The sequence below is a fragment of the Erithacus rubecula genome, assembly GCF_903797595.1.
Source record: "Erithacus rubecula genome assembly, chromosome: 3".
Classification (NCBI taxonomy): domain Eukaryota; kingdom Metazoa; phylum Chordata; class Aves; order Passeriformes; family Muscicapidae; genus Erithacus; species Erithacus rubecula.
In genome coordinates this window covers 127793275-127816645 of record NC_136689.1, presented here as the reverse complement: position 1 = coordinate 127816645, position 23371 = coordinate 127793275, and the positions used below count along the sequence as shown (strand labels likewise).

Below are 23371 nucleotides of genomic sequence, written 5' to 3'. Positions count from 1 at the left end.
CTTGCTAAATCATTCTCTTTTCCCATATTGTTTTCAAGTAATCTTTTCTGTGTCCCATAAGCACACAGTGTCATCATACTCTCATGATTTGCCTCACACTTAAAATATTCTTCTGCAAAACTGAAATCATAGTTCATAAAATATTCTATACTAAGTAATCCATGGTGAAATGTTTATCTTCCTCTTTTATGTCAGGAAAGGACTTAATCCTTTATTTAATGTTAAGCCAGAGAAAACTACATTTGTGTTTCTCCATGTTGAGGCTCCAGTGAAACCCACAGCAGCTCTGTGCTTGATTTTACCATTGTCTTCCTTGCACCTAGTTCCAGTTTTTGGTGGGCAATATCACCTAACACATTCAGTTTTCTGTGTTGCTCTTCTTGTTTGTTCAGTAGTTTGTGTTTCTCTGGCACTGCAACAATAATGTTCTGCAAAACTATTGAAAAATATGTTTCTTGCAGAATGAAAAAATTAATATTTGTATTAATCAAGCATTTTCATCTGTACTGTAGGTTGTGCATTGAAGTTCAAATTCAGCGGGTGAAAATCCATTGAGGCAGCTTTTCTTATAGCTGGTAAAAATTGCAGTTGGTGTGACTGTACCAGTGGCCTGAATTGTTTAGAGTTTCCCCATTTATGAAAGGTTCTTCATTTTTGTCCCAATCTGTGCAGTTTTGCCCTTCAATATCAATATCAATACTACTACATGTGATTCCTTACTAGGTTGAAAACTGATCACCTGTCTGGCATCTGTGGCAGACATCTTACAGTTGTCTCTCATAACAAAGCTTTGCTGCTCTTTCCAGAGGTGTGAGCTCTTTGCTTTTTACCAGAAGGGAATGCAGCACACAAAGCTAACATATATTGCAAAGATTTCAGGATATGAAATTATATCATATATGAGGAAGATTTCAGAATTAACCTATAACCTCCTTTGCTTTCTTGTTTGGGAACCTGAGCAGTCTAGTGAATATTAGCATTTTGTTTATTTTGCCTGGTTTCACCATCATTTCTTCACCTTTTTACTTGCAGGTTGATCACCTCCTGAGGGAATCAGAGCAATGTCCTACGTTTTTGTGAACGACTCCTCGCAGACCAATGTGCCTCTGCTGCAGGCTTGTATTGATGGAGATTTTAACTATTCCAAGCGACTCTTAGAGAGTGGTTTTGACCCAAACATTCGTGACAGCCGGGGCCGAACTGGCCTTCACCTGGCTGCAGCCAGAGGAAACGTAGACATCTGTCAACTCCTGCATAAATTTGGTGCTGACCTACTAGCCACTGATTACCAGGGTAACACAGCCCTTCACCTGTGTGGGCATGTTGATACCATCCAGTTCCTAGTTTCTAATGGGCTTAAAATTGATATTTGGTAAGTCACTTTATACAGTACATATTTTATAATACATTAAATCTTCTGTCACCAGAGCCTTGCATATAAATCTGCTGTTGCTGAAATGCTGTATTTGGTGTACTTCTACTTTACAAAGATACACTTAATTTAAAAAACAAAATAAAAAGGCAGGAAAACAGTAAGAGGCCACTTCTGCTAGTCTGTGCAACAAGCAAAGCAAATGAAAATAGCTGCTGCTGGTGTGAGCTGCTGTGTCTAATTCTGCCTCATTGATGCCATTGCTGCCCTGGTTTGGCCAGACAGCCAGGTGTGGGTGGCTGGCACCAAAGAAAAAATCACATTGACTACTTTAAAAGAATTTCTCCATCCCATTTTCTATTGTTGCACTATATAAGACAAAGAAAATACAGCATATGTGTGTGTCAGTTCATTCCCCTACTCCTCTGGTAACAATGCTTCCTTTCATTGTTGTTGCCCTCCCTCAAAGTCTGTGACTCAGAATATTGTATATTCTTTCCTTCTGGCTTCCAGCAGCTGTCAGATGCCAGTGCTCAGATGGAAGCTCTCAAGCTGCAAAATAACTAGCTGTTTCATTCCTGTGCTGAATTACTTTGTTTGTGGAACTTTCTGCGTATTCACAACGTGTGCAAAAGCCAGGAGTAACATCAAAACCATTGAGTTTTTAAGTCTGTCCCTTTTTCACCTGTCCCTCATTAATGTTTTCAACTCAGCAAAAGTAGTTATTGGTAGACCAGGTTATTTATGAGTTGTGGGTTGGGATTTTTTCCCCTAGTTTCAAACAGCTCTGGTGGAAATTCCTGCTCGAAAGGCAGCTCTGGACCTATTTGGTATTATTTTAATAGCAGCAGAGGGACCATCTGTATTTTATTTCATTTCTGCCTCATGTCCTAATACCCTCATGGAAAAGAAACTATTAGGAGCCAGATTGCACAATTCTTTCTTGAAATTAAGCTTAAACTTGAACATTGCCATAAATCTACTGTGTTTTTTTTATTTTGCTGTAACACCCAGAGATTCCAGTTAGATTAGAGTCCTAGGAGTTTAGATTTTATTAGAGGGTGAAAAGAGTTGTGCAATTTCAAACCTAAATATACTGATTTTCTTCTATAGCCAGTTGTGCTGTAGCTTGGATAGATTGGAATTTATTACTGTCTGATAAAACAGAAAATAGTTCTGAGGACTTAAGAAATTTTAATATGTTATGCTGAGTTGACCTGTTAAAAAATTTCTATGTTAAAATTTTCTCATGTCTTTTTATGGGCTTGTTTAGCAACCACCAAGGAGCAACACCACTTGTTCTTGCCAAACGAAGGGGTGTGAATAAAGATGTGATTAGGCTGCTGGAATCTTTAGAGGAGCAAGAGGTGAAAGGATTTAACAGAGGAGCTCACTCAAAGCTGGAGACAATGCAAACAGCTGAAAGTGAAAGGTATTTATCAAACAAAAATAATTACCAAGAGAAAGAATGTCTATGGCTTTTAGATTTTTGGGATTGACTTGATTGTTTATTCCTTAAAAGAGATAATATCAAATTTGGCCTGGCATTATCAGACAAAATCCAAATTGAGTGTTAGATTTTGGAAAAATCTCTTTAAACAGATCCAGTGTAAGAAAGAAAGAAAAAAAAAGAACTTCTATTGAGATTTTAATTTTATGATAGAAGTTTTTAAAAATAATTTCTAATTTTCCACTGCAGAGTTCCGAACATAAATACTCTACCACCTACCAGAAAGCCAAGCAGGAAATAGTGTGAAATGCAAAATGCCAGTATCACTGGCTAACCTGACATCCTTTTGATGATTTTCTATGCAAAAAAGGGTTAGCAGACTTTCCATCCATCTGAACTTCAGTAAAGGATTTTATATGGTGCCATACCTAAAATGTCTATTGTTAGTAGTCCTGGAAAAGATGGAGAAGAAGAATTTTATGGTGGCTTAAGAGAAAGTTAATGCAGAACTGAAGATGTTGAGAAAACTGCTGACCATTTCAGGGAAAGTGCTAGGTTAGAGGGAAGTTACTAACAAATTCCTGAAAGTCCCTTTCTGGGGCTGTGCTTACTCAGAATTTTCTTAAATAAAAAAGCAAAAGCATGAGAAGAAGCAGCATGTTAGTGGTACCAAAAAGTGAGATACAGGCAAGCTTAAGGAAAATTGGGATGACACAGATAAAAACCTGGGGTTACAAGGGAGAGGAAATCAGTAGTAATAAATTGTGAGTCTGTAGCACAACATGCAGCTGTAATTACTGAAAGCTGTATGCCATAAAATAAAAGTTTCTCAGTGGAAAACAAGCCTATAAGGAGAACAGGCTAGCTGCATTAGTCAGTTCCAGGAGTTACTGCTGTCCTGAAAAATGCAGCAAAGTCCTACGAAGCACAAAACAAGATATTTTCACTACATAAAGAAAACTATTAGTCCTGTTGTATAAAGCAATTGTGACTTCTTTCTAGTATATCTTATTATGCTGTATACCCCCATTCAAAAATGATGTGGCTTTTTTAATATTGTCTTATGATGACCATAGGAACTATGACTACTGGAACATTATATCACAAAAGACAGGGAGTTTTGTCATATAACTGTGGTTTGGTTTATGTGAAAATATAGACAGGCTGTACTGTAAACAGAAAAGAAGCTGTATAGATGGATCTAAGCAGAGTAAACAGAAAAGGTGAAACCAACAAAACTGCAGAAATAATATCCAGTACTCCCAGTGAGCAGACATGAAGTTTTTTCTTATACCTCGGGTGACCTCACCTGTCAGAGAGGCTGTTTTAAGCCCTGAAACAGAAGATTAATTTTATTTTCAAAATTATGTGGTTATACATTGTAAGGATTAATGCATATTATCTTTCTGACTTCAGTATCTTTTATTGAAAGTTTCTTGACACACAGAAATGCACTTAGGCTGATTTTGTTTGAACATGTGGATGAACAATTCAGCCCCATTTAAATTTTTAGTTTTGATTTGATGGTGTCCCTTTAACAAACATAGCTCCCTTTCTGTTATTTGACCTTCATAAATGATATATTGTTTGCTTTGGCCAGGAAGTCAGCAACTCTCCTTGGGGACAGGCACAGAGACATAAGCAGTGCATTACCCAGCTTGTTTGGGAACGTGTTTAAAATGTCTGAAATACATTTTTTTTAAAGTAACAAATAGCAGATGCCTACAGGAGCCAAAGCAAATGAGCTTGTGTGCTGTTTGCTTTGTAAAGAAATAATACCTTTACCAATTGGCTTTGCAGACCTCCACAGTTTCACTTACCTCTCTTTGTATTATTTTCACATTTTAGAGACACTTAGATTAATGTCTTCTGTCCCTGCCCTCTGAACTTTTACATTACATATGAACCTATGGAGAAATAACACTCTCTGAAAACAGTCTCTGAGTTCATTTTTCTGCTCCTTGTTACACACAGCTGCTGCTGGGGAGGCAGAGGCCAGAGCTCTGTTCCCAAGTCAAGTTTGGTTTTGCTTGCTTTGCCCTGCTGTGGGTGAGGAGCAGCCCTGCTGCCAGGAGGCAGAGCTGCCTCTGTCCCTGCCTCACACAGACATCTGTCCTTCTGCACAGCCCAGCTGGACCTGTGGCTGTGCCACAAGCCTGTCCAAATGTAAGCTCCCAGCAGCTGCTGGACACACAACATCTGTCTGGGCTGTGTGGCACAAGCTCTTCTGAGGACATGTGGCTGCAGTGCCAGTTTTTATGCAGATGGAATTTGTAATAAGAAAAAAAATCTTGAATAACATTGATTTTAATTGGGTCGTAATATAAAATACTAAAAATGTTTTCTGTGTACCCTTTTTAATGAGTGAGCTTGTGACCTTTCCACTTAAATTGCATTGCACCTTTATTTAACCTCTCTGTGGTTATGTATTAACTAGTTAGTACTTACTGACTTACTGAGTGAGAAGTTCTGTTCTGCACAAAGGGCTGTCTTCTACTAAACCCTTTGTTTTGCTTGGGAAATCATAATAAGCAAGGAAGATGACTAAATTCTGTAGCTGTGGGTAAGCTAAAATAGCTTTACAGCATGGTAAATATTTAAAAAACCAAAATTCAGGCTGTTTAATAGGCAATTCCTGAAATCTTGTGCACATGATGCTGCAATACTTGAGCAAGCTGTGGGAGTTTGGGCTAATTGTTCTTCAGTGGTTGTACTTCCTGAGAGAAAATACCATATGAATAGTGTGAAGGTTTCCCATGGTGTAATCTTAGAAGACAACTTCCTGAATGAGACTTTTTTTTCTGATAACATCAATTTATTTCTGTCATGAAGAACAGCAACATTTGTACAATTAGTTTTGACTTGGAAATTACTTTTCCTTGATTTAAAAAAAAAATTATTACTAGCCCTGTTAGACATATATAGGAATATATAGGTAACAGAAAACATTTAAAAGGGAGAAAAAACCCAAGGTTTTTTGCTTACATTCTGCTATTGACATGAAGCATGTGGTTGATTCCACCATTTCCTTTCTGTGATTGTCAGGGGCTGATCCTGTAAACACCCATATACATAATTTTACTTAAGTGAGAAGTAGTAAGACTGTGCAGATGGCCAAAATTTTAAGTGAAGTCAATCTATGCAAAGGCTTTCCTATTCTTCATGAGATTTTTCATAAGCAACAGATAATTTCCTGTTACAATTGTGAATCCAGCAAAATTGGGAGAATTCCACAAGAAGCCATGTTGGATTTTGAAACAACTTATATCTTTTTCTGAAGATGATCAGTTGTCAAGAAGATTGCCTGTCTCAGATTTTATATTTGTTTTTCATTAAAAGTGAGAATTCCACTCCCTAGTTTATAGTCTGACAATTTAAAGGGGCCTGATGGATTGGTAGTGGAATGCTAAAACATCAAAGCAGTAACTGAACACCATATAGCAGAAAACACAGAAATGCCAGCTTGTTCAGAAAGTTTCTGAACTTCTTTTTATCCAAAGTTATTGTTTTCTGTGATTTTTTTTTATGCTAGAGAATAGGCATGTAACAAAGACATCCAGGAGAGTAGTGCAGGTCACTGCAGAATTCAGCATCTCAATTAATATTGGTTAAAATTTCCACTTTATTAATCAGAGTTTATTTTTAGTCATGATTTGTTTTATTAACAAATAATGTGTGCCTCTTGAAGTCTTAACTTATGCTTCATTGTATTTTACTAAGCCATATTTAGTAGGAATTATGGGGACTGACCTTTGGTGGCTTCTGGGTAGCAGGCCTGAAAATTCAGTGCAATTATACATACACAAATATCAGTATCTTTGCATAGGTAGATAAAATGAGTTTCAGCTAAAATGAGTTTATAATTAGGAGTGTTTTCCTGATCTGATTTGTCTTGATTTAACAGAAGCAATGCTATACTATAAATCAGTCGGGGAGTTTAATTTTTAATCTGGAATGTTTCAGGTGCCCTTAGTAGGATTACTGTCATACTTACAAGGTGCATTCTTTTTCTCTGATGTATTTTTAACTTTAATCCTCTGTAGTGCAATGGAAAGCCATTCCCTTCTTAATCCAAACCTGCAGCAAGGTGAAGGAGTTCTTTCCAGCTTCCGCACAACGTGGCAAGAGTTTGTGGAAGACCTGGGCTTCTGGAGGGTGCTGCTCCTCATCATTGTCATTGCTCTTCTGTCCCTTGGAATAGCATATTATGTTAGTGGGGTGCTTCCTTTTGTAGAAAACCAGCCTGAACTGGTGCACTGAAGCACATGCAAAGAAGTGCAATGTCCTTTTTCCTGTTCTAATCTAATTTTGTTTTGAGTTTGGAATTATTCTCTTGGTGCAGACAGTGGCAGCTGTATATACTATTTGCCTTTTGTACTTACTATTAACCCCTTTGAAAGAGGAATTAATTAATTTCAAGTAAAACACTAAATTCTGAAGCATTCCTATGCTACCTCTGACTTTGCTTGACTTGCAAGCAAGATATGAAGATAGTCCTCTCTGATAAAATATTGTGATTAGAAAAGGCCTTTCATTATGAGTATTGAATTCCTGTGTATGAAAATATATCCTAGTACATAACCAAATCTGGTTTCTTTTTCCTATGAAGAGAGGTAAATCTATTGTTGGATTTTTTTATAAGTGCTTCAGTTGAAAGAAAAATACTCTTAAAAGTCCTCCTCAAGAAATCTCAATAATGTAATAACACATTCTGATATATAGATGGTGATAAGCTGCAACTCCATAGTTATTTTAATGCCTCTCCATAGTTTCCTATCTGCTCATTTATCAAAAGAATGAGAAATAGTTCAAGTTTTACTGTTTCTCTGATGTATAGATCACTCCTTTATTTATTAGGTTAATGTAGTGTGTCTTTCCTAGATGAATTTAATGTTGTTAATACTTGCCTGAAGTAAATTTTGTAGAATAAAACTATTTGTTGTGCTTTGGAAGAAGCCTTGGGCTGAAAATTTTGCATTTTTGTTGAAATGTTGCTAAGCAAACCTTTCTTTGTAAGGGTAATTAAAAAATGATTTAAGTGTTCTGCCATGTATGTAATAATTCTGTAAGGTCATTGTAAAATATATCATGAAGGATAACTTTTTATTCCTCCCATAAGGATCAGACTGAACCATGTAATTGCATTTTCATGTTTGTGGAGAGAACTTGATTGAATAGAATTTCTTTCTAGAATTGTTTTCCATTTCACTTGCTTTCAGACAAAACCTACAGGCTTATGAATTATTTTCTGAGTATGCAGAATAAAGGTGTTTAAAATACTGATATTTAGGAAGATTGTATGAAATTAAATCTTGATCCATTCTGTACTTTGCTGTGAAACCCTTTGTTGTAAATAACCCGGGGGTATGAATCCATTAGATATTCCTTTATGAAGGCTAGAAAGGTATTGCATAGCAAGTTAGAGGTTTTCAAAGAAAGTGGATTCTCTCTCCCCATGCTTATTGGACATCTTTTGTCATTACCTAAAAAATCCCAAACAAAATGAATTCTGTGAGCCTGAGGAATCAATTTTTTATTTTTTAAACTAGCCATTCCTCAGTTGTTGCTAAATAACATATAACATTTATTGTACATTTAAATGTAACCTACATGGTTCAGTTCTGGTACCATGTATATTTTTATTTCTTGTTTATTGGTTTGAATGAAGGGAATTGTTGTCTGTTTTGATGTGTGACATGGGTTTTGCTGCAGCTGGGCCCCATTCTAAATGGCATCTGAATAAATCTTGATCTCAATTCTTAAGTTGGACTTTAATGACACAGTAGTTTTTAGCAGCCCAGTGCTGCAGAAAAGAAAACATCTGAAAAAATGAAAAATGAGAACATATTCCTCTTCTGTGTATTTCACTTATGGTACCATTGTTCATTAACAGATAAATGCAAACTCATCATTTACCTAAATTACATTTACTTGTCTAAATTACATTTCTCTTAATAATAATGTGCATCTTGATTAACAACGTTGTCTTTCAGTATGTATTATCTGCATAATTTGTAATTGTATTCTCAGTATGGGTGAATGCCACAAATAAATACATGTAGTAAATGTGTTTTGTTTATTATTGCATTAGTGCAGCAGTAAGGATGTTATCCCATTTTACTAAGTTTGCTATGTGTTGAACATTTCAGAAGTGAGGAACTTGCCTACACAAATAAGGCAACCATGCAGCTGCTATAAATGAGATTTTAGAACACACAGGTTCTTCAGATTTCCCTGCTTTGTTTTCAGTAGTGTTGCTGAATTAAAATTGCTATCTGACTGTCTCTCTTCTCTGAGAATTCAGGTATTGACCACGTGGCCTGGAGGCCTCTCAAAATTTGAGATGACCTATGAAGGGGTACAAAACATAACCAAGAAAACAAACCTTCAGCCTTAAGTAGCCTTTCCTATTTCACTGCATGCATAAGCAGACATGCAGGAACTGCACATTGAAAAGGTTTGAAAAACTGTGTTTGAAATTAAGATACTTCATGTTTTAAACCAGAAAAATCCAAATCCAAAGCACTGTTTTAACTTCACTGTGTAATGAGTACTGCTCCCTGAAATAAGGACATGATAAATGTCTGATAAAAGTGGAGTTTTTTCAGTTACTGAAAAAGGCCTGCTGTGCCTTTCAGTGTATCTACAAACACTGATGTTTACCTTTTCAAAGGCAGCTTCTAAAGAGTGAAGTTACCTCTGTAGCTTACTTGTCATAGGGGTTTTTACTCTATCAATATAAAGGCTTTTATAGATCTTAGATTGTAAATAAGATTTCTTTTCTTTGTTATTGCAGTAGTGTCTCAGTACCTTGATCCAGGTAGTCACTTTTGTCCCAGGCAACACAAAATTCAGCTGAATTGCTTAAATATGATTAAGATAACAGGTGCATCATGCTATCCTGCAAGTGCAGGTACAGAATTATCTCTGCTGTCACCAGAAATTAATTTCATAATGTTAATACAGATTCAAGATTAGTCACTCTTCAAATCCAAAACAGATTGTTGTCTCAAGCTGTTCTTAGACTAATGAGATCAAATGGAATAAGGAATTGAGAGGGAAAACAAACAGCTATGAAGAGATTTCTTTTTCCAGTGACAGGAAACAACTTGGTGGACAAGATAGTGCAAGGTAAACTGGAGTGTACAGAGGATGACACAGGCTCCTCTGCAGTGGGCTGTCCTGGTGCTCACATCTGTCCCATGGCAAGATCACACCTATCTCACCTCACAGTAACTTGTTCACAGACTATTATCTCTGTCTTCAAGGGTTCTGTTTTCACTCATTTTGGTAATTTGCTTTGTAGAAGGGGGTGTTCTGTTGGGTGACTGTCATAAGTAGAGACTGTTTCTGGCTGCCACAGTACAACAGGTAGTTAATTACTGGATGTGATCTGGCACTGTGAGGCTTTTCATGTGAGAGAAAGAACATGGTTTCACTTTGAAATATGAAATATAAGATCTTGGTGGTTTCTGGATCTGGAGCTGATTGGGAGTTTGATTTTACCATGAATCAATGGATAACTAAGGCTGTTTTTAATAAATAAGTTTGATTTCCCTGAAAACTTTATTTATTTATTTATTTATTTGATTTCCCTGAAAACTCAGAAAAAGGGTAATATTGGCTAGAGTCATATTCAGGATTTTCAAAAGTCTAGCACATATTTAAATGTTACTCCAAGCTAATGTTTAACAGCACTGATGGCTTCCTCAGCTGACACACAAATTGACTGGTTTCTGAAGTTGTTCCTCTTTCTGAAGTCAGCTCTTTATTAAATTCATATTGGAATTGGTGGTTAAAATAAGTCTTCAATGATGAAGAATTAGGCCAGAATGCTTTTCCTTCCTTCATTGTTTTTTTTTGTTTTTTTACATTTCAGCATTAATCATTGTAGATTGGTTATTTGTAATACACTTTGTAAAATTTCCTGAGTGGTCCAAAGTGTTACAAAAAACATTGCCAGTTGTTCCTGCACTTTTCATCTATGGTGCTGCAGATTTCTAGAATTCAAATGTCATTGCACAGTTTCATAACCTGCACTTCTCTGTGAACTCTGAGTGGTGAAATACTGTTGAATCACGAATCCTGAGTCTGTATTATTATTAAATTCATTTCTGGTGACAACAGAGATAATTCTGGACAAGCACTTGCAGAGTATTATGACGTGCCTGTTATCTTAATCATATTTAAGTACTTCAGCTGAATTCTGTGTTGCCTGGCATTTTTGTACTGCACTTAACAAACACTTCACGGAGAGAACGCTTTGAAAACATACAGTATTAGGAAACAAATGCAACTAATTGGTAGTTCTTTGCTATTTATTTCTGGGAAGTGAAGTGTTCCCAGGGTCATGCTGCCAGAGAAATCTGAGATGAACACTAGAAGTCCCCGACTGACTGCTCTGGTGTCTGTGCTCTTACGCAAAGCAGGAGTGCTCTGGTGTTGCAGCTGAGCAGTCTGCGTGTGCAGAACCCTGAAAAATGTGTCTCTGCTCTAGGCATTTATAGTTTGCAATTCACTCTTGTAACTAAACATTGAGCAACTAGTGTTTCCTAATGACTGGGATGAGACAAAACTGTTGTTCTTCATTAATGCCAAAGGAATGGGGAATCTAAAAAAATGGGGAAACTAAAGAGCAACAAATTAGAATATCTTATGAAGCCAAAGTGTGAACCAGTCATAACCACGGCTTCAAGCAGACACATTCTTTCCATTTGTGATTTTAAACTACCTTCTGGATAAGGAAAAAATGGGGAGAGAGACATTTGGAACAGAATTTATTGTGTGCTATGTATGGTTTGCAGAAACTAGGAGGGAAGTGACTGCAGTGAGCCAAGACAGCAGCACGGCAGGGAGAGCAGTGTGATACTGTCATGAATCACTGCTTAAAGGCCAATCCCAAGGCCTGTAAGCAGTGCAAGGAGTGACCAGTAATAGCTTCCTAGCAGGAGAAGGGTTTCACTGGCTTGTGATTACACCATGCCACAGGGGTGGCCATGCAGCCCTGCAACCTGAGCTGGCCCTTCTTGACTTTCAGCGTCTGCAGCGCTGCTATTTCAGACCACTGCGTGTTTGAATGTGTGCCTGCATTACCAGCTGCTCCTCTGGAAGCTGAACTGGTTCCTCTTATACAAGGATCTCTCTGCACATAGGTTAGCAAAAGAAGTTTTACCAAATATGAACAGAAGCTCTTTGTAAAACATGAAATATTTCTGGTGTATTAAGTTGTGTTTATCTAAATATCAGAAGGCAGGAATCCAGATGAGGGATCAAGTATATGCAATAATGTCTCATTTTCCTTTGCCAAAAAATAAAGAACAGATAACATTCTCTTAATGCAAAGCAAGAAGAAGATCACAGTAAATTTGTTTTGATCCGTAGAATATGAATTCCTTAATGAGCCAAGTTTCTCAGTATGAGGGGTTTTTCAAAGAAATACTCTGGCAGGTAAGTTTTCTAAAAGAAAAGCTGACATAGCCTTGCAGGGGTGTGAAATAGCAATGTTTAAAGGCTGTCTGGCTTAATGAAGTGTGCATGCTGCAAACTAGGTAATAGAGTAATTTTTGCTAGGATGTATGATTGAAATGCCATATGTTCATCCTCATATTGTTGTCTCATTGCAAGCTGAACATCTGGCTGGGTTTGCTTGGCTACAGATATTTTCAGACAAAAATGAAGTGTGTAGATATCAATAGGCTTCCGCTGACAAGACCAGTTTCTGTAGAGGACGTGAAGAATAATGAAGTATCCTACTGAAAGTCATGACAGCTTGTGTGTGGACTGTACAGTCCTGCCAGATGTATTCCTTGCAGAACTGGTGGTTTTCCCATTTATGGTATTGGCTTGAACCCTTGTGTCAGTCACTGAACACCAGTGGTGAGCACAGGACTTGAACTGAAGGCCATTCCCAAACTTCTTAATTATTACAGAAGTCAAAGCTTTATTCTTTATTTCAAAGTTCAAGGAACTTTTCTTTTAGTCTAATGTTTACTAGAACTGCAGACTGCAAATGTGCATAGATAATGAGCATGTGGGTGTCCTTACTCTATGCACTCCTGTGCCAAGAGGATGTTTAGGAATAGCAAGCAAGGCCTCCAGTGAGATCAGTTTGAAATAAGTCTGATTTAAGGAATTCTGGTGTTTGTCATTTGTCATCATATTGGTATTTAATATACCAGCAGTTCTGGTTTTATGTGTTGCACTGACTTAGTGACATGTTTGCTTGGTCCTGGTGGTGGAAGAAGGGTGGATCACATTACCTGTCTCTCAGAGGTGTGCTTCCCCACTGAGCACCATTACTTTGATAGTAAGTGAATTTGTCAGTTTAAAAATGTCAATTATCTTTGGTTTTTAGAGTTATGCTCTCTGTTTTGCAAAGTGAGAAGCTCAATTTCTAGTGTAGAACAGTTTGTTCAGTTAAAAACTTTGTCATTTTGTCCAATTTTTTGTGTGAAATTGAACACTAATTAGAGGAACTATAGGCCTTGGCTTAACTTGGTCCCCCAGAAAGCTTCTGGAGATGGAACAAATGCTTGGGAGAGTTAAAAGATGGTCTGGCAATAAAACTGAGGAGATGTCTACTCATGGCATTTACAGGCTTTCCAGAACCCTGGGAGTTTCATATTGGCCATTCTGAGTCATTCTACCCAAAGGACAAGAGGTTTGCAGAAACTTCAGGCCATTATGTATGTTCTGAAATTCAAAGGTATATTTTGAAAACTTGTGTCTTCCTCCAAGAAACTAGCTATGCTCCAGTAGAGCAATTAGGAATACTTTATATATGTATTTTTAAGCCAAGAAGTAATCTTAACTGCAAATAATTTTTTAAATCTTAAGTAACATAAGGATATGAGGCCACAGAGTTCACCTCCTGTGGGCAGCCAGGCACTTGTTGCTTTATTCCCAATGTGATTCCTTGCCCTGCCCTGGCACTAGTGCTTGCATCTGAACTGGGAAGCTGTGCCAGGTAGCACCAACAGAAATTTACCCTCACTCCCACTGCATTGTTCCTAACTCTGCCCCTCCTTGTCATTTCATCTTCTGCTCTCCACTCTATGGCTCTGTTACACTTACCTAGGCTTGAGATTTACCCCATTTCATGTGCACTGAGGATTCTGCTCATAAAACACACTTCTTCCCTGGAACTTCTTTCCATTTTTTTCATCTTTATTGCTTACAGCACACTATCCGCTATCTCACTTGTGCCATTGTCATTTCCAAGGTATCTTTATTTGTCTAGCTTTGTCTGGAATGAAAGCCCTTTATGGGATGGAAGAGACCATGTTTGCAGAGAGGGTTATCAGTTGGCTTCAGTTCACTAGTTCACTGCTGTCAGTAATAATCATTTTTTAATTTAGACTTTCCTATAATAAAGATACAAGAAGCTAACCTTGTGCGAGCCTTGTTTTCAGTTTTACTTCCCTTCTTCAATGCTGTAGTTAATTCTTTTGTTATTTTTATTAAATCAAACTGACTGTATGGATTGCTTCAGCTGTCAGCAGAAAACATCCAAAATGTGACCTGTGAACAAGCTGAACTTGGTTTAGGTCCGAGTGGATGTAAGGAGTCTGCACTGCTTGTGAGGTGGGATAGTGGGGCTGGATGGAGACCACTCTGCTCCATGGAACAGGGTGTTCCAAGGCTCTGGACATTTGCAGCAGCAGGACAGATCAGCATACTGGGGTGGCCCAGGTTTACCACCAATCTTTTGGCTATGGCTTCATAATAGCCTGATGGAGGATGCTGAAACAGCCTCAGAGTGGACACACAGCACTGCAGGTAGTCCCCTTCTGCTGCAAGTGGCCCAGGACACAGCCTGGTGAGGCCAAACCAGAGGTTAAGAGCTGGGAACACGTGGTTCCCAGTCACCTCCCAGTGTCTGTGAGCTGCACACCTTCCCTGCTCTGTGAACACACCATGGCATTCTGGCTGTGCCCTGTCACTTCACAGATGAGACAAGGACATGCACCCAGTGCCAGCTGGGGAGGAGAGGAAGGGGAGCCAGTGCTGTGTAGCCTCCTCTCTCTGCATGGCCAGCTTGGGGGCCACCAACCATGTGTGAGAGCCCCTGGCCCACAGCACTGATCATTTTCTTCATAAAAATAATTCATGTCAGTAACTGGTTTAGGTAGGTAAGTACTAGGATCTGAGTTTCAGTGTGACTTCTTGGTGCATGAAGGAAGAATGCTGAAAGTAATGGATCAAAAAGAGCGAGAAAGATTCAGAGAGAGATTAGTAACTTCCTTAGAAACTGCAGATCTTTCTGAGGAAGACTGGGCAGACACAGGCATGCTCCCATGCTCCTGGCAAAAAGAAGAGTTTGGGAGAAATCTTTTCATTATTCCAGGTACAGATACCTAAGTGTAATTTTACCAGAGCTCTCAAAGTGAGCAAAATATTCCTAGTTTTGTAACAAGAAATATTAGCAAAATTGGAGTTTTCCCTCTAGACTAAAACTAATAAGATTCTTAATGTGAATTTTATTTGTAATATTATTTAAGATGTTTCTGTGTACAAGGTCTCAGAAGTCTGTTCTGAAACAGTAATGTGTAGTAGGAGTAGTGTCTGGTTCTGACTTAACTACCCACAGAGTAAGTTTAGAATGTCAGGTTCTAAATTAAGTATCAGAATATGTGATTTCTCCATCTATTTTTTACATGTGAATATGGGATCAGGAGCTTTTCCAGCTGCTTGACTTTAACCAAAGCCAAGTTCAAACAGGGCCATTCTGTTCTTTAATCTCAAAAAGTTTTTTTGTTGATACTTTGTCACTTGACTTAAAGTACCTACTTCTCTTTCAGTTAGTGAGAAAGATTGTTGCAGGTACTTGATTTTAATCTGCCAGCAACAGGTTGGGATTTGTCCTGTGTCATAAGGTGTGCAAGAATAAATGAGGTGCCGTCAAAAAAGGGTAGAGGGAGAAAAAGGCAGTTTGCATCCTAAACCTCTATGTACCTCTGTAAGCTGGGTCAGGTGAGCAAGCCCCTTTTGTTTACCCATAAAAGGAAATTAACTTTTTATGGATGAAGACTCTTGAAGGAATGGAAATGAATTCTTTATTCCTGCTCCAGAGTCAGATTCCAGATGGTCTGGTTATAGTGTTGTCACATAATCAGCACTTCCTTTCACACTTGTCTTGGTTCATGTCTGACAAAAGGTCTTTGAAATTGCAGGGTCAGTTCCATTTAATTTTCTTAGTTTTCTGAAAATGTTTCATCTTTAACATGAGTAAATTAGTATTTAAATTCCTAATTTGCTTAAAACAGGTTTTGTTTTTATTAGTATTGCAGGACATACAGATTGGTCCAACTCTAAGGAGCAGACTTATATAATAGAGAGCAGTAGTATAGCAATAGTCTTCAAGAAGCTGAAATAACAGCATCACTGCTTGTTTCCTACAGTCTTGTGGCTGCCAAAATCTGTGTGGAAGGGAACAGTTCTGGCTTCTCTGAACTTTTCAGCTACATTGGGACAAACCTTCATAAACTTTATTTGAAATCTTAGGCACAGATTTTGTTTGTATTGGAAATCTCATGACATAAAGCTGTTGTGTCTATTTCAGCTTTGTTAAAAATGCTGTCAGGACAATTTCCCTCGTGTTCTTCCAGTGCTCCTGTTCCTGGCTAATGCAATGGTGAGGAATGACAACTTAAACAGAAGTTGACTTGTGTTTTTGAATGGTGGAAAACATTTTTTTTTAGAATTAATGCTTACTTTATCTGTACCTTTTGTTCCTTCTGATTCCTCTTGTCCCTTAAGAGTTCTTTGGAAACATGCATTCCACAGTTAGTCAGCATGACCTGCTGGACTGAGCAGAAGGCAGATTTGGGAGTTATAAATCCAAGGACTTGCTGTGTGGCCTTAAAAAACTTACTTAACCTCTGCTTCCCTGCCAGTAAAACCAGAATACCTTAATCTTAGAGGGATGTTGTCATTAGCATGCATTAAAAGTCTTTAAAATTAACTATTAGTACTGATAGCCTGTAGGGTTTTTTACTCAACATTTATATATTCACTTTACCCAATATATTCGTGACAAAGGAATACAAATTCCTTGATACGTCAATTAATAATTTCATTGTTAACTTATTTTTTTAGCACTCTTAGGCATGCATGAATTGCAGACAAAAGCTCTGATCTTACATCATCACTCTCCAGCTGAGATTTCTGCACCAGTGTGTGAAGTCCCATTGATTTCAGTGGCTGTGGGCAAAAATAATTGGTGTCCAGAGAAGGTTTAGATCCAGAGCCATGGCCAAGAATGGAAAACCTGTCTGTTTTCAGCCAGACATAATGGAAATGAAAGATTAAAAGAGAGAAGCTGAGCCAGGTGTTTGCCATTTCCTACAGTTTCTAAGAAATTCACTGCCTGTGTCACTGCCTCTGGCTGAGGTTCAGTGTAAGCAGAGAAGGAAGGATTGTGAACAAGACACTTCCCTTTCTTCTTTCTGGTGAATGTAGGGGGTCTCACATTTCCCTCTTGAGCAGGGGATCAGTTTTCATTCTGGAAACAAGTTTGGCAGCAAGAGGATGTATGAGCTATGGAATCAGAGCTTTGGAAGGTCTTCAGTGACATTTCTCCATTCTTAGCACATCATTTAATGACAGCACTTGATGGCCAGGTCCTAAATCTAGCATCCAGGCTCAGAAGTCAGCCAGACACTGCATGTTTGAATGCAAGAAGCTGAGGAGTGCTCTCCAGCCGTGTCTTGGACTGGCTGTGGAGCTACTTTGCTCAGCCTGCTCCAGTCCCACAGGGTGAAGATGAGGTTGCAAAAAGGAGCTGCTTTATTTCCTGTAGCATTTCCAAGTCTCCTCCATTCTGCTCACTGGGTTTTCAGTCCAGGCAGTCACACAGGACTGTATCTTCAAGGTCTTACCCAGTTCTCATACAGCCCTTGGCAGCACCTGGTCCTGTGCAGTGGAGCTCAGGGCCAAAACTCCTCAAAACCTCCTGGAGCCCAATGTGCTTTCTGGTATCCAGAAGGAAAAGGTTTGGGAAATTCCAAGGGAAAAAGAGAAGCAAATGCAATCCTGAGAGAGACAGGAGGGGGAAGAGCAAAGGGAGCTCAAGGTATGGATAGCAGGCTTGTGAGGCTTTATTTTGGCTGTGAAAGTCACTGCTTTCACCACCCCTGTGCACAGAGCTGGACTGTGGGAACACACCACCAGTGTTCAGGGTGCTGCATTGTGAAAAGCTGCCTTGAACTGTCACCCTGACTTTGGGGAGGCTCTTGGTGCAACATCAGAGACACTTGTCTGGGATGAAAACAGACTTAAAAACATTCTTTGTGCTGCAAGATGTATGAGTTAAGCAGTGGTTAGACCTTCCTGTGTAAGCTGTGCTGTTTCTATTTCTGTTGTGTTGTATTTGAGAAAATGTCCTTTGCCACATATTTTATTGCACTAGGCTGAGGCAAGATGAAGTGTGAGTGAAACTCTCTCATTAGATGTTCATGTTGAAGCCTATGTTGGCATCATTGACCACTAGGAGATCTGTTGATACAGTGATTGTTAAATTGAAGAAAAATAACAACTCTGATTCTCCCTCTGCAATCTAAAACCAGTCTTCCTTTGGAGCAGCTGAATCCTTTGCATTCTCTTACTTGGCTGCTTGCTCATCTCCCATGAAGATAAACACACAGTTTAAGGGAATTTCCCATGTGGAAACTCCCTGTTCTTTATGAGAACACTGGGTGCAGCATTAACTGTGGCAACAGCCACTTCACTTTATTTTTGGTCCAGTTTCATTTTTGTTCGCTTCTCTGTCTTTCTCGGGGAGGGAAAAAAAAAAAAAAGATGAGAAAAAGATTTACTGACCCATTATTAGTTGTCCAGATTCCAATGTGACTTTCCACTCTGTAAATCCAGAGTAACTCCACTGAAGCAATGGTATTGCTCCAGCTTTCCACTGTGGAATTGCCTTTCTCATTGTCTTGAAGCTCATTGTACATAGAGGTATCCAGTAGAGATTGACAAAGATGTCTAAAAAACAATGTCTCTTTCCAGCTGTGTGAATTGCAGGCAAATTTCCAACCATTCAAAGCCCAGAAACTTCTTCTTGGATATGGGAATGGATATATCCAGACACACTGGTAGTCTCAGCAGGGCAGCTAACTTAGGACAAGTAGCTGTGCAGTGGACTTTGTCTTAGCAGTTCAGTGGTATGTAAATATCTGGTAATAGTTTATATTAGGAGCACAAAAGGCTGGGAATATTGATTGGCAGTTACTCTAGGAATGGGGAATGAGATGGGTAAGGTGAGTGACATTGCTTGAATGCTGAACTGACAGACTCTAAGCATCATTAAAACCCTGTGCAAAGTGTAGAGTCCTCTTCCAAAGACAAGATTAACTTCTAAAGACAAATAAACTGTTTTATATTGCCAAATACTCTTCAAGGAGTTGTTACAGCTTGTAAACAAATATCTTAGCTATCACAAATCACAGGCTGGGCAGATGGTTGTTTTGTTGGATTTTTTTAATGAGCCAGCTCTAAGATGAGATGTTTGCCTGCTTTGGTGAGTGTAGATGACAGAGTCAATCACAGTTTGCACTGTGCAGACATTTGAGGCTTTCTGAAAGTTCTTTCAGTTTAGGTCCATCCAGCTTTCTGTGACACCAAAATAATCTCAAGGCTTGGACAAGGTAGTTTTACAGCCAAGTGATCTCAATAATTTCCTAAGGAATATTAAGATAAATAGCTATAATAAGTGCAAGTGTGAACCTCTGGCTTGTTCTCTCAGTCCTTACAGATGCAGCAATGTTTGTATTGGTATAGACTGATTGTAAAACCAAGAGGTGTAATTATTAATGCATGGAACTTGGCTGCTCAGAATTAAGTAGCAAATCTAGCTAAATTAAATATTAATTAAGATGCTTAGGCTCTGCTTGCACCATCTTTAGCTTAAAACTCTGAATGCATTTTCTTTGTATTAGGAAAAAAACCAATAAAAATAGATAACTTGGAGTTTTAATAATGAGGTGCTTTGAAGACCAAGTTCTGAAAGCAGGAAAATTATTCTGAATAGCATATTGGAAAGCAAATGGAGATAAAGTCAGCTCTCTATAGGGAAGGGAGAGTTGGTTAGACATCTCAGCCAAGTAGAAAGCAGAAAGACTAAGTGAATGGGACTAGAATTGTCTTTCTATGTAGAGAGTGACTTAAACCAAATAAAAGGCTATGTGATTCAGGCAAGACAAACTACTCCCTCACTGGGAATAATGTAGTATAATTATTTTAAAAATAAAATTAGGATTCAGTTCTGTAGTTCACTCACTGCATTGAAATGGAACCCTGCCTCTTGAGTTTTCAGTGGCTTTGTCTTTACTTTCCATGTTTGTTCATCATTTACATTACACTGAAGGCCTTTTTGTGAGAAAGCAATATTATCTTGCCATGAGTATTAAAAATGGAAATAATAAATTCTATGGGTTTTTTTCAAATGTATGTACTCAGTATCTTTCCTCCCTGTGCTAACAATGAGGGACAGGGTGCAGCACAGCCTTTGTAAGTCATAGGCAGTGTAGCTGTAAAAGGCTGATGTGTGTAAGATTACATCATGAAAGATTTCCAGAGTTCTTGCAAGTACTGGATCCTTGAGAGGAACTGACATTTATCAGAAAGACTATTGATGACTTGAAGGGCAACAGATTCAGCCCAGCCACTCTTTGTGTCTTTTGTTTGAAATGGCATGCCTCTTTTTTTTTTTTTTTTTTTTTTTTGACCATCATAGTTCCTTTGGGAACAAAGATATTGCAGGTGGGCATGAAGCTTTATAATGTTATTAAGGGCAATTAGAGAAAGAGTGTAAAGATGGGTGTGAATGGAATGGGCTAAACCAGTGGGAGCCTGGTAGGTGGTGGTGAGAAAGGATGCAAAAAAGCAAGCAGTGAAAAAAAGAAAAAGAAACTACAGCATGGAAAATCAGGGATCAATTCTACCAAACTAATTATGTAAATATGAAGTAAATAGATTCTGTCTTGATGGAGTTACTCAGGTGAGTACTGTTTACCTGAAAGCTGTATCTGGCCTTAAGCACTGACTTCATGCTTCTCCACAGCCCTGTAGCTCTTGCCCTGAAATAACCTCTTTCTGCCAGTATAACATGATTCACCATTTGCCAGGAGTACCTGTGTTCTTTACCATGTCCAACCTTGTGTTCTGCAGCTCAGAGCCAGAGCAGTTTGTGTCAGGCATGGCACAAGCATCCTGTTCCTCCACAGCATTCAAACCCTGTTCAGACATTCCCCAAGTATTAATCACCACAGTACCCTTAAGCTGAGACTGCTGATGGCAAAGCTTGGTAATAATAATGGAGTTTTCATATCTTCAAGGTTTCTTCAAGAAATAACTTGCTTCTGAGGAGATACCAGCTGATATTACAAGGGTTTGAGCCATAGCCTGCAGAAGTCAGCAAAACAGTTTCTGTAGACAGCAGTGTTTCTGAGCAGAGTTGTCACTTTTCATGCTAAACAGAATGAAAAGCACAGACCATTTGAGCTGACCTTAGTATTCCTCATTCTCTGACAAGCTTGAGCATCATTATGCCACATGGAGAAAAACTGTCATTTTCCTCCCCAAAAGTTGCTTCATTCTGTTTTGTGTCTATGGCACTGACTTGCAATCAGCTTTGGGATTTCTTCTAAAGCATACCATTACTTTTAAAGTTATATTTTTAAAATATCACCAAAATATTGCATTAGCATTAAATAGTACCCATCACTCATACTGTCCAGTACTGTCATACTGTCAGGTACTTGGCTTGCTGTGAGGACAGTCCTCACAGTGTAAGAACATGATAAACCATTGCTCCAATGTATGCTGAAAAGTCAATGACAAAAGCAAAAAATAATCTTCCACCCTGAGATGCAACCATTTGAACTTAGTGCAATGCCAAATTTTACAAAGCTTTCATTCTACATTGGCTCTTATGACTTGCCACATCCCCATCATCTCTGGGTGCATTCCAGCACTGTGCCCAGCACGTGCCCTGTGGGGTTTGTTCTCTCACTGTTGCCTTGGTTTGTGCTTTCCAGTTGAACTTTTCAACAAGAAAGCCTCTGTCTCTCCAGGCTCTGTTTCCTTTTTATTCCTCCTATTTTTGGTCAAGGTTCCCTTCCTCAGATAACACCCATCTTCATCCAGATATCCAACTCAGCAGGCTAATGAATAGCTTCAGCAGTTGCAGTTGCTGTGGGAAGACAGGGACTTTTTTTTTCTCAAAATAGCTCTTTTATGAACTTCTGTATTATTTCCTTTTCCCTCTTTCTAAAACTTTGAACAGTTCCTCAATTTTGGTTGTTGGAAAGCTGTCACTAAGCTCTTCTCACTGCCTGAGCAGAAGCAAACCAGAAATTCCAGTGTGCATGACCATCTCCCAGCCATGCCTGCCACAAGCCACGATTCTGGGATGCTCTGACAGTGAGAGTCACTCCTGGGGGGCAGTGACAGTGCCCAGGCTGCACCCACCCCTCTGAATGTGTGACCCATTGAGCAATTAACTTATTAATGGTGTCTGTGTGACATGCAGGGCTTTCCACCATCCACAGTGCCTGCAGCTGGTCCACTAGCACAGAAACCTCTTCTTCAGAAGTGGATGTTTAATCTGTGCAAGACAGCTAACCTTGTCACCAAAAGCTCTGTCTGCCTTTTGGTACAGTAAAGAGGCCTGAGCTTTCTCAAGAAGTTTTCTACAGTTTCTTTGCAAAAAACCCTTCCCTTCTCAAATGCAATCTTTCCATCCCCCTGCTGTCCCATTTAGTGTTAGTTGTGGGGTAAATTCTGTTCAAATGCAGTTCAAAGTTTCTTAGCACTGTAAGTGAATCTGTATTTTTGCTGTTGCAAGGATGGCCTGCTCTAATGTGAGAAGGGAAGGGACAGAGAGAAATATTGGGGTTGTCCTGAAGTCAGAGGTACTTCTGCCATTGCCAGTGCCATGGGAAGGTAGTGGCTGCTGGGAGGGATGCTTCATGAATCACAGGTAGCACAGAGAGGAACAACAGGCAAACAGAGAAACCTGAATAACCACATAATCCATGACTGCAGGCAGAAAGTTTGTGGAAAAGTTAGTGGTATTGGTCACTGTAGCTGCAATGAGTGAGATTCATCAGAAAAAATCACTCTGTTGTTCCTACTGCATCTTTCACCCACAGGACTTCATCTGCCAGGAAAAAAAACCAAAACCAAACCAAAAAGCAACACACTAGCATATCCACAAGCACATCCCTTAATATTTAAAAGGATTTTAGCCCCTATTAGCACTTCCCACTTGGTATAAATATGAATATGAATATAAATATAAATAATATAAATTAAAATGTATAAACAAAAACTCAGTTTATTTGCAAAGTCAAGCACTCAGAAAATGTAACAAATATATTTTAATCCAAATTTATTGTGATTTTCACACAGAGGCTGCAGCTCTCAAAACATCTTACAGACACCCAAATATCCTCACTATGTATCTGTAAGGTCAGATATGGAGTGTATAAGTGACAATTAGGTGGATAGAAAATTGACTGGACTGCCTGACTCAAAAGGTTGGGATC

At 38.7% G+C, this 23371-nt stretch overlaps 1 protein-coding gene across 1 annotated transcript; it reads left to right on the top strand.

Annotated features, from left to right (window-relative positions):
* Positions 1 to 1061: 1061 nt before the first annotated feature.
* ANKRD46 (ankyrin repeat domain 46) lies at positions 1062 to 8889 on the top strand (the record flags this gene model as incomplete). The annotated part of the gene is made up of 3 exons (XM_079301412.1): positions 1062 to 1372; positions 2646 to 2804; positions 6866 to 8889. 3 exons carry the CDS (start codon positions 1062 to 1064, stop codon positions 7080 to 7082), a joined length of 687 nt encoding a protein of 228 aa, XP_079157538.1. The 3' UTR covers positions 7083 to 8889.
* Positions 8890 to 23371: the final 14482 nt, after the last annotated feature.